Raw genomic sequence first — 17,531 nt, 5'->3', positions numbered from 1 at the left:
CTACACAGTGCATTTATGGGAAAAATATGTAAGGCTTGTACTCATATAATGATTAATCATGCTGACAAATGGATGTGAATATTCATGAGGATGACAACATTGAGAAGACATTTGAACTTTTTCCTGTTTCTACCTAGAGTTTGAGATAGGTTACACACGTAGTTACTGTACAGTATCAGCAGTGAGATTTCAGCTTTATATCAACAGCTAGTGAGTTCATGGTGCTGTCTACAGATGTAGCTTTAATTCCTTTCAGCACCATACCATCTAAACAAGAAGAAAATAACTTGAACAATAGAGCTTGGCTGGGGCCTTATTTTGCTTTAAAACAGAACATTTTTCTTTTTTTTTTTTTTTTTTCTGTTTGAAACCATCTGATCAATGCTAACTGCCTGAGCGGCAGAACTTGTGCAGTAAGAATGGATTTCATCCTTGGAGGAATATGAAAATATTCGAATTGTTATCAGGGAAGAGCCATAAGTGATTCTTTAGGATATCTGAAATGCTTTGTTTCAATGTTCTGATATCTAACAGATCAAGATTGTTGGAAGACACTGCTTAAAAAACCATCAGGGCCAGGATGAATATCTCCATCAAACAGATGGAATCTGGATCAAGCATTAAGCTCAATGCAGTGTCTCACTCTGTCATTACCTGTGACCTTTCTCCTTCAACCCTTTCATAGTTTAACTTCTAGAACTGTCTGGCTTTCAAAAAATATTAACAAGGTGGAAGACCAGTTTATAAAACTGATTGTCTTTGGTTTTCTTTTTTAAAGCTCAGAAGTAATGTTCTCTCCCCTGCCTGAAATTCCAGTAAGAAATCAACTTTATCAGCTAATTCCTGGCTGAAATGATGGGATGGGTTTTGTGCCACAAAACACAGTGCTATCAGCCTTAGTATTCATATGCCAGCATTTCCAAAACCACACTCAATTTCTTTTCAAGCACTGGTCTGCTTGAGTGCTCCTAGGAGCACAATATTTATGTATCCTGACTAAAGTGATATTGACTTACATATTAAATCTGTGAGCTAAATACTCACTAAGACCAAACACTGTTTCGCTCAAGAAAATTTCCGTTTGAAGACAATCAGCTTCTGTGTGAGCAGGTAAAGACTGACCGTGCTCCTGAGTGGGTTCTTTTACACAACCCAAACTGCAAAAATGTCCACATCATTCGTGGCTGTGCGTTGTATCCAATCCTGTACCCAGATATCCTTATGTAAATAATCTGAGGGGCTTCTCTTGTTAGTTTATGTCCACCAAGTTTTAACAGTCTCCAGCAGCATTCCTTGTACCAGCAGGACTCATTATTCAACATCAGTGACAGAGGCTGTTTTGCTTTGTGCCATTTATTTAATATTCCATGAACAGCCCAGTTTCTGTTTCTCCTGCTTATACAAGCAGGGAGAACAAAGGCATGGTTTGTATTGTCAGGCAAGGAGAATTTGGCTCACGGTAAATATCAGGGTTTGAAGTTAATCCCATCCTTGTTTTAAACCAGAATAAGCCACTGCCTTCAAAGGAATTAGTCCTAAATCACACCACTGTCAGTGCAAAATGAATCCTGCACTATATGTCTCCTCTGCTAGCAAAGTGTCAGGAGAAGCCTAATCCTTCATTATTTGTCTCTGGTATATTCTGTCAGCCAAGGACTGAATAAACTCTTTCCCACAGCACTCTCTGTACTTTTGATGTCAGTTTGACTTCTTGTAGCTCACCACACTGAAGCGTTCACCATGACTAATAGCAGAACAACACCCACAGGTTTCACAAAGGAAAATGTTTGTCCTCGCCTAACTCTCTGAGATAAAGTTTTAATCCAGCAGGTCTGGAATGTTGTAACCTCTCATGGCTTTTGTCTGGTACATTTCCATTTGTTCCCATGTCTTTTCCCTATTTTCTATCCAGGGTTTCCCTAAATGATAGCTTAAAAAACTTGAGATAAAGCAGACTTTAAGAGAAATATCAAAAAACAATAGATATCAATAAAATCCCTGTTTAACATTGAGGGACTCATGTCATCTGCTGTGCCTAAGACATGTTCAGTTCAGCCCTGGAGGACAAAGTCTCCTGGGTCCCTTCTATAAATCCCCAGCCATCCTAAAATTTTTCTTTTAAGTTCATCCAAATCTTCATGGGCTCTCCATTTCCTGAAGTCTCCCAAAGTCTTAGCACTGGTTCTCAGTTTGGTTAAGAACGCCTGAAATTCTGTTTACACTGAAGTCAGACAACAGCTATTTTTAGTATGCCCAAGATTTCTCTAAAGTAAGTGTAAGTCTCATGTTTACAGCTCAACAGGGACAGCTAAGAAAATAAGTGTTTGTTTTTTTTTGTTTTGGGGTTCTTCAAGGTTTTACTAGGAAAGGACTCTAAAAATTGAATTCTTGAGTTCTCTCTTTTCCTGGTTTTCAAATCATCCCATTCAGCAACAAAAAGAGATACTGAGGGAAAAAATAAAGACAGGAATATAAATTTCTTTTATTGGAGCTTTCTGGTCACTTTTCAAAAAATAATTTTAAGTAGAAGCAGAGCAGCCATGATGAGAAATTTGGAAGGAAAATATATTTTCCATATTATTTCTGGTCTAGCAAAGCTAAAACCTGATCTGGGGAGTCTAAGTTGATTCTCTCTGTCTCACACATCAATCAGCTGTAAATTCAATGAGCAAACTCCATCACCAGGGACATCCATGCAAAATGGCAGCAACTTACAGGTCAAACTTTGGGGAAAACATAGCCTTGAGATTGGCCTACTCTAAAAAATGCTAATAATAAAGTGTAAAGACATTTGTTTCCATCACTATTTTGGCCTCTTTTTTTATATTATTATTTTGGGTGAATAGTTTAAAAAAAGAACAGCTGGAAGGGATAATTTGTTTGCCAGCAGGTATCACTGATTAACACACACAAGTAATTACTAGAGCTTCCCATCAGAATATAAGCAGGTTTTGGAAAAGTACACTCGACACTGTGATACCCCTCATGTATTTTTCATTAGCAGTATTCTCAGTACTATTTCAGTCAAACTAAATCACTTTTTAATAGGTATTAGTCTCACTCTGACACAGACTAGAGTGGATTTCATAAGGTTGTCTATTTCTTGATAAAGAGTTCAAGAGTAATTTCAGATCATTACATTTTGCTATTACTTTATTTTTTTCCATTGTCAAAAAGGAAAAATGGTTTGCAGAATCTTGCTTCTTTCTTTGTCCTATAGACATAGCTTGGTAATTCAGAGGAGAATACATGCAACCTGGCCTAACATAACTAGGAACAATAATGAAAAGCTTCACTTGTTGTTGGAGCTCTGTGGAATGCAGCAAGGCAGGGTCACCTGCACACAAGTTATGACAATTGCCAGTTCCAGTGTGAAAAGCCATGGAATATGTCCTGCAGGTAATTTCTGGGACATGAACACAATTCATCAGATGGAAAGGGCATTGATGTATGCCAGAAAAGAGGAACAGCTGTCAGCCCTACAAACATAATTATTGGTCACTCTGTTTTAACGTCTTACTTTGGATAAGTGCCATTATCCAGAGCAATAAAAACATCTGTGCAGAAAAGCACTTCAAAAATACTTAGCATAAACACACACTACGTAATTCACATCTCCTTAAAATGTAGTGAAACTCTTTCCACTGCCTTAAAACAGCTTTGATGTGGTTGTTTTTTTGTTTTTTTTTTCCTCCAATACTCCTAATTGGTTGCACCATCTAATAAGGGATCTACTAGGATTTCTTCTGCTTTGGCTATCATCTGAGATTGACTTAGGTAAAACTATTATAATAATTTGAAGAAAATTTCCAGAAGTGACTTTCACTTTAGGCATCCTATTTTTAGGTTGTTCAGGCTCATCCTAAACTCAGAGATGCTCTCAGACTTTTCCAGACCAAGTGTCAGCTGGATTTTTTTGTCAGTTAGATGATGTTTAGTGCTTGGTCCTCAAATACTGGCACAATTCTACTGGGAGACAGTTATTTACAACTCAGATATCCTTGCATGCAATGCAAGGGGAAAATTTAATATTTTGTAAAGGCTGCTTCAAAAAAACACAGAGGCATTATTTTTAATTCTCAATATTCAGGAAGTCATGGGTATACTTCCCCATTTCAGATTAATTTCTTGTAAATCTTTGCTTAGGTGTTGTAACTTTCAGTTGGAGTAATTATTTCTCAAGCAGCTTTAAATGGAATGTGGCTCCTTTTTGAAGATAGTTACTTTGATATTTGTTTTGAACAGTAAATATGCAGTTCGTAAGGGTGGACAGCTTCTGCACAGAATCATAGAATATCCTGAGTTGGAAGGAATCCTCAAGGACCATTGAAGTTCAGCTCCTTGCCCTGCACAGGACAACTCCAGCAATCACCATGTGCCTGAGAACATTGTCCAAATTCTCATTCAGCTCTGTCAGGCTTGAGGCTGTGACCACTTCTCTGAAGTGTCCCAAGCCCCAGAAATCCTCTGGGTGAAGAACCTTTTCCTAATATCCAACCTGAACGTCCCCTGACACAACTTCAAGCTATTCCCTTGAGTGTTGTCATTGGTCAGGAGAGCGATGAGATCAGTGCCTGATACCCCACCTCCCCTCATGAGGAACCTACAGACTGTGATGACATCTCCCCTCAGTCTCCTCATGTAACTTCAGCTGCTTCTCATATGTCTTCCTCTCTGGGTCCTTCACCATCTTCATAACCTCCCTTTGAACATTTTCTAATATCTTTATATCTTTCTAATATCTCTGGTGCCCAAAACACAGGACTTGAGGAGAGGCTGCCCCAGTGCAGCCCAGAGCAGGACAATATCTTCCCTTGCCAGCTGGCAATGCTGTGCCTGATGTCCCTCAGGACACTCTTGGCTGCCAGAGCACCTCTGACTCATGTTCAGCTTGCCATCAACCAGGACCCCCAGGTCCCTTTCCACAGCCCTGTCCCAAGCGCAGAATCCAATACTTGTTTTTGTTAAACTTCATACAGTTGATGATTGCCCAGATGTTTAATATGTCCAGGTTGATCTGAAGGGTCTCTCTGCCTTTGAGAGATCAACAGCTCGCCCCAATTTATTTTTGCTGGCAATAGAAAAGTATAGGGAAGATTTCAGAGTCAGACAGAGCTTCATGTGTCTGAAATATGGAAGTGCAGGAAGAGAAACAGCTGCTTTGCACTCACCTCTGAGCAATGAACTGGGAAGTACTATCTCCTCATTTCCTAATTTTCCCTGATTGCCACAGGCTGCTCCCAGTGTTCCCTACTGCACAGGATATTGTGCTGTGCCTTGGTTTTTTTTGCTGTTTTTTTTTTGTGTATTGTTGCAGGATATACTCCTGGCTAGACAGCACAGGTAATTTAAAGTATTTCTGTAGTACATGTGCTGTGGTTTCAAGGTCACGTATATTTGGAGAAGAGATTCCTGTCTGAGGAATGTTTTTTGTGCTAACTTATAAATAAACCAAACAATATGATGTTTTTTGGAAATGAAATAATTATGTCTGGAATAATTGTCTTTAGATTTCTCCTTGTAATTGCCCTGCGATACAGCTGTCTCAAAGCAGAGAAAAAAGGTACCTAACTAACACAGAGAAAACACAGAATGGAGAAGGTTATTCATGTCAAAAAGATAAGATTGTTTTTTCTAAATGGGAACATTTTAGATATCTGGAGGTGACAGCATTCTGTATACACAATGATGACAAAAGGGCACTGTGCTGCTCAGTGAACTGGAGATGTGATCACCAGATTTCATTGCATAGTTCAGGATCAGTTCCTAGGTAAGTGTCAGAGAGTTCAGATAAATACCTTATAGCCATGGAACAGTTTCTAAAAAGTGAAAGTCATTTTCCCATCTTTGTTCATTCCCCTGTATGCATGGGCTATGACCCTGCCACTGACATTGTCCCAGTCATGTCTAGTCACTTTAACATCTATAAAAAGAAAAGTACCAAAAAAAGATCCAAAGTCCCAGAATAGATTTATTTTATTATTAAAATTATTCCTGAACTCTAAACTTTAGACAAACTCAAGGGGACTGGGAGGAGATATGTTGAAACTTTGGGGCTGCTCAATGGCACTAGCAGGGTTATGTATTTTCTTGACTGCCTCTGCATCCCTCAGTTGTCAGTCCTTATGTGTCTGAAATGATACATGATATAATTATGATATTTTATGTTTGATATTATTTTCTTGGAAGATCTCTTGTACCACACCATGTTGCAAAAGTTTTGCCATAGCTGGTAGCTGACTTACCAAATTTGTGTGGCTTTAGCTATCTATAAGCAACTTAATCAGACAATCAATTTTGCTACATTTCTAATGAATTCAATGGGAAGAAGAACAAAAAAGGATACAGGTATTTTTTCTAATAACAAATCACATTCCTGAATATTAAAGATTCATATTTTCAAATACTATCTTGAACTGGAACAATTGATTGCATGCAAACTTGTCATTGTTCAGAGGGAAAATGGTTTTTGTTTTCTAAATCACTAACAGGACAAAAATTCATGTTAGAATATTCTGCAACAGGGTGGAGAAAACTGTCTGAAACCAGTTGTTTTCATTGAAGGTTATATAACAATTTCTTGTGGTACACCCTATGATTTGATAGGGCCAACCTGCTTGCAGGCTGCACATTTTATGCACCTTAAAGGCCAGACTCTTCCTAAGCACACAGTGGAGTCCTATAATGACAGCTGTGGTAGTAGCAAGATCAGGCATCTTAAAAGCTCTCAGCTCTCCTAGAGGCATAAATAAGATCAGAGTTTTTGAAGAATCAGCCAGTGTTCCCATGGGAGCTGTGCACAGCTGAACCACAAAACTCAGTGCTAAACTTGAAATCAGATGGTGACACTGGTACAAATGGCTTCTTTCACATGTAACAAATCAAGGGTGGGTGGGGTAAAGCTGTTCTTAGCCATCATAGTCTGTGCTTGTCTAACTTCACCATAAATAATCATAATGCTATTCTCCATCCCTCTCTTCCCAGGGGTGTGGTATATTTCTGTCTTTCAGTAAAGTATGTGTATGTGGATCAGATTAAAGAGTAGCACTCACTCCAGCTGTGAGTAGGAGTTACACATCTGTTGTACTTATGCATTGGAAAGTAGAGAGGATCAGGGACTGCTGAGTTTTCCAGACAGTCGAGGCAGCAGTTTGGGCACCTTTGTGTGCCAGATTGGTTTCCAATAAAAGTTACTGAAGAAGCAGCCACAAACTAAAGCAAACAAAACTGCCTCTTATCACAGCCAGGGGAATTTTGCAGTTAGACCCAGGAGAAGTCAGAATGAGTGAACCTTAGGAATAAAAACACTCTTTACAAGGTGATTTAACAATAAGGCAGCAATGATTTCCATTTAATGAGTTGGCAGCAGTGCCAGCTATGAGTGTTCACATGCTTCCTCTTCCTGTGGAGGCTGTGCTGTGAACTTAATCAGACGATTGCTCTAGATACGGCCAGCACCAAATGTTTGTTTTTTAAGTTGGCTAAGTTCCCTGATATAGTTCACAGCATGGTCCCACAAATAATTGATCTGGCACGGCAAAGGGGAAGCTGTACTGAGGGATCAAGGTGGGCATAAGGCAGTTCAGAGAAACAGGTACTGACTAGTTTCTCTGCCAAGAGCTTTGATTCATAAAATCATACTCTCAGTGGGAGAGAGAGGCTTGCTGCAGCCCAGCAGTGAGAGAGCTGTAGAGTCTGTGATGCCAGATGTTCCTATTTTAGAGAAAGAAGAGCATTTTGGTCTTCTTGTGCAACTCTCAGTCCATTTCTGGTGATAAGTTCTTATAAAAGCATTTATTTTCCCTCAAATAACACAAGAAAGACAGTGATCGAGAAGGGGGAGAGCATTTTCTGAGACATTTTAATTACAAAAAACAACCTTGTGGTGAACTTCTATTTTTAGTTAAAAACTAATGAAGAATCAAAATGCTTCTCCAAACTTAATTATCCAATAATAATTACCATAGCAACCAGTTCTTTGTGTGGCACATGCTGAAAACACTCTTTAAGAAGCACAACTTTACTTTCCCTGGTTTTCCAAAACAGACAAGAAATAATCTGTTTCTAAAGCCCTGAGAATGTCTAGCTGGAGATTACATTGAAAACCACTCCTTTGCTTCTTTCAAGTGTTTGGATGACATCAGCCCCGACACTGCTCTGTTTCTACGTGGCAGAAAAGAATTGTCTGCTGAAGAGGTTAATAATGGGTTTATTTCTGCTAAACATTCTAGAGTGCATTTCTGCACTTGAGGTAGTAACACACAAGCTCACTGTCCTTCTGGATATCAGAGTAATTTCAGCTTTCTCTCCTCTGCCTCCACTGTGCTTTCCATGTGGATATATGCTGTTGTTGTCTCAACTTCACGATGAAGTTACATCAGTTACAATCTTTTAGGGCCATCTATCAATCAACATATTTCCAATCCATTTGGTTTGTTGAATGTTCATAAATATTAATTTTTCCTCAGGTTTTGTATTCTTTGGAAGTGCTGAACTCAGTCAATCACTATACAGTCCATAAGCATCTGTTAATGGCTGGCCTTATGGCTCTAAATTAACTGCATATTTCATAAAGGGAAATCATGGTAAACCTGAAACACAGTTCAGTCATGATTTTTGAAGTCTTGAAACTTCTGGCATTTTCCAAACCTTCTTTAACTTGCTTCCAGCTATTCATGAGCTCTCAGGATTCTGTGTAAACTCCTTAGGAAGGCCAACTCAATTAGGGCTCTTAATAGCAGAAATGCCTAAAAATTGTTGTGCTTATCCCAGTATCTCACCTGTACCCTTCTGAACTTCCTGCTTCCTGACCTAGATTCAACTCTGCCTTGAAAACTGCCTGTAGCTGATTACCTACCACTTCTCAACAGACACAGGAGTTACTTTACCATCTTTTCAATGAATTTTCCCTCTCCTGTTCTCTTGCATTACTATATTTTACCTGCTTTTATTATCACTTCCTCCTGATGGGCCATGTCCGGTGCCTTTTAGCTGTTTCTTTGAAACCTGGTGTTTCCCAAATCAACTCAAAATGTTTCCTTGGTTTCAGCTGTCTTGGCAAGGCCTTTTTTATATGAATGGCAGATAAAAATGATGTTATTTCAATCAATCTGTTCTGTCAAATTTAAACTAAGCTTACTTGTCAGACTTGCATCCTCTCCTTTCATATCTTTTGGTTTTTGCTAGTTTTCACAATGATTTTACAAAGGGTTTTGCAGTGCCTGTATGGAGGACTCTTCATAAGTGACCATTTATTTGACAAGTGATTTCGATGCAAACTAAGCTCTTAATCACCTCCTACGAGAAATGAAGAGCAGAGTTTTGGAGTAAGAATTTTAATGGCTGCTTCTTCTTGGGCACCTCACTTCCAAAGGGACATTGATGTGTTGGAGTATGTCCAAAGGAGGGCAATGAAACTGGTGAAGTGTCTGGAAAACGTGTTCTGTGGCTGAAAGAACAGGGCTTGTTTCATCTGGAGAAGAGGACACTCAGGGGGACCTCACTGTCCTCTACAACTACATGAGAGGAGGTTTTAGTGAGGTGGACGTCAGTTTTTTCTGCCATGTCTCAAGTGAAAGGACAAAAGGAAATGGTCTTAAATTGTGTCAGGATTAGATATTAGAAATTAATTCTCTCTGAGAGTGTAGTCAGGCATTGGAATAAGTTGACCAGGGAGGCAATGGAGTCTGGAATGAGTCAAGAGGAATCTGGATGTGGACCCTTGGATGTTATTTAAGGGTGACTATGGTGCTGCTGGGTTGATGCTTGGAATGGCTTACCTTGAAGATCTCTTTCAACCTTGATGACTCTGTGATTCTGTGATTCTACTGCCTCAGTGATCAAGTAACTTCCTTTAGCTCTGCTTATCCCATTATGTGATTATGTGTAACTGCAGGTTCAGCAGGGACAGTGACAATCCTGTCACAGAGATATTCCCAAGGAGTGTGGTGAAGGGTACCTTCTTTGCATTTTTTAAATATTCAAGAAACAGACCTCCTCAGAGCCCTATTTAAAATCAAAATACATCACTCATGGCTTTTTAAGATCACTTGCTGTGCTGCTACTCTTCATTATTTAAGTATTGTGCAAGGTACAAATAAACTTATAAATGGTGTGAAAGTATTTTCTTTTTTCACATTATGCCTCACCTTCCCTACTGTGTGAGCATTGATTATTTTCTGGTCAGTCAAAAAAGAAACTCTGTACATCTTCAAAAGCAGAGTCTGTCCTGGCTTTTAGCCTTGATAGGTTGTAGAAAATCCTCCAAGATATCTGAAATTGGCCCCAGGAAGCTCTAGAAAAAAGGAGCAGCAATGAAAGACTCAAGTCTTATATGTCTTTTTTGTTCTTTTATTAACAAGAGCCCCAGATTAGTATGCTTTGCAAATCATAGTGCTTTACTCCTTGGAGTGATCTCAATCAGACTACCATGTGTCAGGAAAGCTGATTCTGCCCTGCATAAGCTGTTGTTTTACCTGTAACATGTTTTCCATTATTCCCTTTGTCCAAATCAAATTATGTACCCATGAAATCTAATTGAAGGCCAAATTCTAGTGCATTTGGTCTAAGGAGATCTGCTGAAGTGAGTGGAACAAGTCCTGGACATTAGCAGAGATGGGTGACTGAACTGGGCTCATGAGGAAATTGCAAATGAATTTGCAAGTAAATGAGGCCACCTTGTCACTGCTTTCACTGTTGAAATGCACTTTTCAAATGTTCTGGAGGGATTTTATTTTTTTTTCACCCTCTACTCTAACCTTCCTAGTATTTATGAAAATGCAGTTCAGGTCAAAGTTAAAAGTCAGTCAAAAAGGTTTGAAAAGTTGACTCCTCCAACCTCCCACAGCTGATTTCAGTTGTCCTGCTGAACAATTCAGTTCTGAACTAGTTCTGATTGAGAGTCTCAATCTCATATCAGCTCATCATACACCTCCTAGTAGCTTGCACCTGAAGGAGTTATTTCATAGATAAATTACTGCCATCTCTGATTTATCTTGGAGCAAAGGCAGAGAGTGTCTGGGAGAAGCTGGCTGGTCCAGGGCAACATGTCTCCAGTAAAACAGGATATGGTAGATAACAGTAAAAAGGCAGAAAGTGCAAAGAGAGAATAGTGATCAATGCAGAGTGACTAAAGAGCCTCAAATTCCTTCTTTTTACAAAGTAAAAGTAAGGGGTTATGTTTTAAGTCAGTAAAATCAGGAACGGTGATGAGCTAATTAATTTGAACTGGTTACTCACTGTTTATAAACATGATGCAACACTAAAAGAAATCATAAAACTGTGAACTAAAGGAAACAAAAGGAAGCATTTTTATCACAAATGACCTAATTAAATTGTAAAAAATCTTTATTATTGAGTGACATAGGAGCCAAATGTGCTATTAGCTTGATAAAGGCATCAGGAAAAGTTGTGCAGGTGCACTGAGTATACCACCTCCAGCTTAGAGGATTTGGGAAGTCAGGGAGATGCAAGGATCATGCTAATCATGCCCTACTTCTCACAAGCCTTGTCTAGACATCTACTTCTGGAAAAGGTTAAACAAAACTTCATCTGGAGCCAGGATATGCATTAGTATTTAATCGTGGCACATAAATTGCAAATTAATTCCCTGTACTATAGTAGAACAATACTCGAGATTCAGAAATATGAGAATATATAAAGCCGAAGTTTCTGCCAGAGGCTTTTGGTCTGATATCAGATCTCACTTTCAAACCCACATGACTGTGGGGAGTGAGACCTGCAGATCCGAGTCAAAGCATCACAATGAGATCAGAGAGTCCTCTAATAGGACAAGCAACACGTGGATTTTAGGAAAATTGATTATTTGAGGATAGTAAGAAAATACAATATCTATCCCAAAATGTTTTGCAATCACAGCTTGCTGGAGCGTTCAAGACTGTTTTGACAAAACATCACGTTTTCCACCACCAGAGAGAATATTCTGAATGATGAACACTTAATGTGCCTTGCTGTGGTTGTTCTGGTGTTGTTATGATCTTGTATGTATCACGCATAACTATCAAAGCCTTTGAAATCTCAACTAATAACAAGGATAAGATTTTGGATGAAGGTACTGAGGCTGAAAAAATTTTTCCTGTCTCTAGTGCAGTCAAATGTTTCTTACTCACTTTCCCAACCAATCCTCACTTCAGTGGTGTTGATGTGCCCTGCCCTACAAACATGCAAAGCACAAAGAGAGGTCAATGACAGATAAATAATCCACTGAAATTTACACTGCCCAAGGATCCACTCCCATGTGGCTCTCTTGAGTTCATATGGAAAACAAGAAGCTGTGACGCAGCTTCTACAAGAAAAACCAGCTTAGCTCTTGCGTAGAATTCAGCAAAGAAAAAAGTCTGTGTACACAGGCACTTGCTGTGCAAGAATTTGCTTATGCTCTCAGCTTCCCCTGTTGAATGCTTCAGAATTCAGATTGTGTAAATTTGTGCTTTGGCATCAGCTGAAAATGAATGTATTTGATTTGGTTGATAATAATACAATAAATACTGTCGCTGATATTAATAATACGATAACTATTATCACTGATATTAATTCATAGCTAACTGATATTCTTTGTTTTCCTTAATATGCCTTGTTTCCTAAACTAAAGCCATGGAACAAATCGCAAAGTTTCTCTTGCAGAAGAGGCAGTGGAAAAACAAATTGTTAATTACATTTGTAATCATTCCTGGCTAGAGCTCTGTGAGTCAATTTTTGGAAACATAATTTGTGGTTCAACCAGAGTTTAATGCCCCCAAATACTGCATATCTCATCCTCAAGGCAGAGACAATTTACAAAGTTGATGTCTCTACTTAAGATCCAAGACATTCTTTTATGCAAACTTTTCTAACTGATATTTTTGCAGCCTACAAAGCTTTCTTCATCTCTCTTTCATTTCTTTGAACAGATATTTTTGCTTCTCCTGTCTAACCAAATCCTGTTTGTTGTTCATTGCAGATTGCAGCTCAGGCAGTGTTATTTATGTGTATGAACACTGCAGGAATCTTCATTAGCTACCTATCAGACAGAGCACAGCGCCAAGCCTTCCTGGAGACCCGGAGATGTGTGGAGGCCAGGCTGAGACTAGAGACAGAAAACCAACGACAGGTATGGTCACCAGGAAAAACATTCCTGGTTTTCTATTAACTGGTGTTCATAGTTGGGCAAGACCAGGCTTTTGTAGCCTTATTGGCTCCAGTGTGATAGCACCTGATTTGTGCAGGTAAAATGAGTTTTATGCTGTTGCTGTGCTGGTGTGTATTGAGTTGATGCGATATCTGAAAGATTTCCCCTAGGAAACAGGATGAATAGAGTGGCTGCTCATCATCCTTTCCCACAGAAGAGGCCATCAAATGAAGCAGCACCTGGCAGGAGTTTAAAAATGCTTCTTTACACAAAAGGGGTTAAGCTGGGGAACTTCACGTTTCCGAGTGTTGCAGATATTAAAAATTGCATTACTCAAGTGAAAGATACTCCAGAACCATCTGGCTGCAATCCTGTGCCATGTGCTCTGGGATGGCTCTTCCTGAGCAGGGAGGCTGGACCAGGTGACACACTGTGGTCCCTTTCAATCTGACTGCTTCTGTGAGTCTTTCAAAACTAAGCAAGTTCATGGAAGTGAAGTCTATCTGGTAGAGAAAATACTAAAGCACCCCTTCAGGCTCAAAGATGGATTTTTGCAGCTGCAGCAAAGTATTGCAGTTCTGTTTCGCTGTTCTTAAACTCTTCTTGAAAAATCAACCTTTGGCCACTGTGTGCAATAGCATACTTGGTTAGGTGCACTTTTGAGCTGAACAGATATGGTTGATCTTAGGTAATCATCTTTTGTGATCCAAAATAAGTATTGAATTAAAAGAATTTTGCTTCTTATTATTGTGCACCAGTATCACATATGTTACATTGCTGTATCACTCTAAGATGAACTTAGCCTTTCATTTTGCCCTGCTGTATACATATGTATATGGCTTCTCAAATTTATTTCATTTGCCCCTTGAAAGTCATGCTCATACAGAGTTCTAGGAAGATGGCCTATTCTGGACTTTACTGACTAATGACTCAGTACACATGACTGTGTTGAGTAATGCCAGATATCTCTGCCAGGACATCTCTGCAGCCATTGCTGACTGAAAAGACTTTGAGGGATATTATCTAGAATGCTCTGTTCTTTTTTTAACTGCAGGATCATATTTTCATGCCTTTTGAGGATTTTAGGGGTATTTGTGGTTTTTTCCTTTTCCTTCTTGCCTTATTTTTCATAAGCCATGATTTTGCAAGCTTTACTTTGACCATAGTTTTCTAGAGTTCGTTTTAAAAACTTTATATCACTAACAAATGTTTCCTTGTTCCATACTATTTGGAGGCTTTCCCATTAGAATTATTTTATCCTCTCATGTAAAAAGAAGGTAGTACAAAGAAAAATATTTTGAGAAATACAATTTTACTGAACTTGTAAAATTTATTAGGAAAATGAAAACAGATCATTTCCATTTGGGTAGGCAGAATTTTTAGGGGGAAGTAGTGCTTTGATCAGAAATATTTGTTTTTATTAAGTCAGATTGAACTGTGAATTTTGTCTTGGCCCTGTGCTTTGCAAGGTTTCAGGGCTGTGCTGCTCCCTGAGGGCAGAACTTCCTGGAATGTTAGCTCACTGCAGCTGAGATTCACCTATAACCAAACAAAGTAGTGTGTCACAGGCATCATGTGACTGAAAATGCATAAGGGGAAATGTCCTTGGGCCAAGAAAAATGCCCACAGGACACCAAATGAAAGATCTCCTCTGAAACCTAACTTAAACTAGCTCAAATTTTTGAAATATTATTTTATTATATAAAAAATTGAAATACTTCTGATTAAATTTCTTGGCACTTTGTAATTTTGTTATTATGGACACCACTATATATGAAAATATTTATTAAATATTTCAGCTTTTCATTTGTATTTGGAACAGCAACATTAAACAAATATTCCAATACTGGAACATCTTGAGGAATTGAGAGACTGTTTCCCTCAGCATTCTATTTTTTCCATTTGTTTCTAGGGTAGCATCTCATTTAAGCAATTTTTAAACCTATCTGCTTTAAGAAGACTGACAAGGTCACATTTTAGGTGACCACTTTTTTTAGCAGCTTTTTCATGCTCACTTAACAAGTATTCAGGCAGTAATTCAGTGACTGCTAGCATTTTTCTATCTTGAGGAAAAATATTGCATTATAAATTATATCTGCACTTTAGATTAATGTAAAAAAAACATATTTCCTGTTAATGCACATCAAATTTTAAAAAGTAAGGGTTAAATTTTGCTAAATTGTTTCTATTACTTTAATTTCCTTTGAAGGGGGGAAAAAAGGTGGAAAAAGAGTGTGCAGGATGATAGTTGTGATGTGGCTTCTAAAATTTCTAGAAATATTGCTGATGATCAAACATTTGCAGGGAAAATAGAGGAATAATTATTTGCGTAATTCTTCCAGACAATAATTCCAGGAATTCCAAATTTATTCCACTTAATTCTATTTTCCCTTCACTTGCCATAAACTGTTTAAACTAAAGGGTACTTACAGCAAGGGCAAGGTTTTTGTTGCTTTCAGTGGTGGTACTGCTACTTTTTATAGTAGTGGATGACTTAATTTAAATCTCTTGAGGCTTTCATCCTCACACATCTTCTGCTTCTTCAACTAAAAGTAATAGAAAATTACAATTTATTGACATGTCATATGTATGGCATGTCATGTGAAGTGTGACAGCTCACCAGAAAGATCCTGTAAGGTCTGTTTTTTTCTTTACTTTAAATCAGAAGACCAGTAAAATTAAAGTAAGAACAAAACAACATAAGTTTTAAACTACAACAATTATATGTATTCATGGAAGTTATATAAATGATTCAGATATGCTTCTATTCATTATTGTGTATTATTAAAACCAAGAAATTAAGTTTCTGCTCTCCCAAAATGACCCTTCCAATTTTTCAATATCCCTTGGATTCATAATCTCTAATCTTCTGTCACTCTAATAATGATAAATGCTACTGCTCCCATTATGCAGTATTGTGCAATGCCTAAAAGAGCCAGTCATGGAAAGTCACCCAGTTGTGAAACAAATATTTTATAATCTGTGTTTTAGAGAAAAGCAAGAGGTGCCATTAGAAATGTGGAGGGGTACAAGGAAACAATAATAGTGACAAGGAGGGATCTCTCATTGTCAGAGGTTTTTAAGGATCCTCTAATGAGTATATGTAGATTTTCTGGAATACAAATATAAACTTTCTACTGTGTCAGCTTCTGCTGCTGGTGAAAAACAAGAGATCTTTCTGTATTTCCAGATACATTTCATGTATATGAGCTGATTTTTTCTTCAGTGAAAGCAGCTTCATTTGTTCACTTGCAACCATTGCATAAGGAGTGATCAAAATAGGAGGTGAAATCACCAAAATCCCACTAAGGATGAATAAACATTTTTGTTGTTCTTCATGTTACTCTAACCTGAAATTTGCATGTCATGTATTTTCCAGATGCCATTATCTTCCAGCAGTGTCTCCCTTTGTGGGTTTTCAGGGTTCAAGAATTCCTTGAGCTATTTTGTTTTTGCTGTGAGGTTTTCCAGTCTGGCAGTCAAAGTTCAGCAATGTCTGGGCCTATGGTCTCTGTAAATCTGAATTAGCTCCATAGGCTCATTTTCCACTGAAAATATCTTCAGGTGCAAGTTCAGCTCTTGCACCAATTGCAGTTCATTCAGTGACTGTACAGGAAGGAGGAGAATGCAGTGCAGACCTGGATGATGCAAAACACTTTATGGAGCCTGGCTGATCCAGGACAACCTGACTCCACTTTTGAAGTGACTCAGTTTCCAGTGTCTATTTCCAAAAGCTGACATACAATCAAGCTCCTACATCTTTTTTCATTCTTCCTCCCCCATCCCCAATTACTCTCAACAAGACTTGTAGACAAAATTTTCTGAAGTGTTTCAGAAAGTCAGGACTTTCAGTTGTATTTTCAGATCATCAAGGATCTGATTTGCTATTGTTATCTTTTGTTTTTAAACACCTGGGGTAGTTAGAAGTACATATTAGCATTTTCAATTGCAATGAATTTCCTAACTCTAATTACTCTGTTATGAAAATGAACAGCAGTGTGGCTACAAAGGAGAATTGCTCCAGCAGTCATTGCTAATGATGTTTATGCACTTACCTGTCTGGTACTGTCTGTGTGATGCCATTTGGAAATCCAGCACCTTGTAAAACTGAGGGAACATCTGTGTCTAATTATTTCCTAATTTTCATTAAAAAAATAAAATTTTTGTTAAAATCTAAAACATTTCAGAGCTTGACATAGTTAAAGGAGTTGATGAGTACCAGAAACACTCTATCATCAAAAGATGGAAGTATCGGAGAAGCAAGCTGCAGGAGGCAGCTCAGACAAATGTGTTGTAAAAACAGCCTCTTATTAGCAGTTATTGATAAAATAATGAATTTAAATATTTTCTAATGATTTATGGCTAGTGGCATGTTCTTAAGAGATGTATTTATATCAAGCAGCCA

At 38.2% G+C, this 17,531-nt stretch overlaps 1 protein-coding gene across 2 annotated transcripts in view; it reads left to right on the top strand.

The window, feature by feature from the left end:
- The window catches only part of ADCY8 (adenylate cyclase 8), a 117,982-nt gene that overhangs the window by 17,120 nt on the left and 83,331 nt on the right, over positions 1-17,531 (top strand). For both annotated transcript variants that reach the window (XM_059867173.1, XM_059867164.1), the window contains exon 2: positions 12,959-13,108. In XM_059867173.1, the coding sequence (XP_059723156.1) occupies positions 12,959-13,108 (150 nt within the window). The remainder of the gene's footprint in view (positions 1-12,958; positions 13,109-17,531) is intronic.

The sequence above is a fragment of the Haemorhous mexicanus genome, chromosome 1 (assembly GCF_027477595.1).
Source record: "Haemorhous mexicanus isolate bHaeMex1 chromosome 1, bHaeMex1.pri, whole genome shotgun sequence".
NCBI lineage: Eukaryota > Metazoa > Chordata > Aves > Passeriformes > Fringillidae > Haemorhous > Haemorhous mexicanus.
This window is presented reverse-complemented; position numbering and strand designations above follow the sequence as displayed.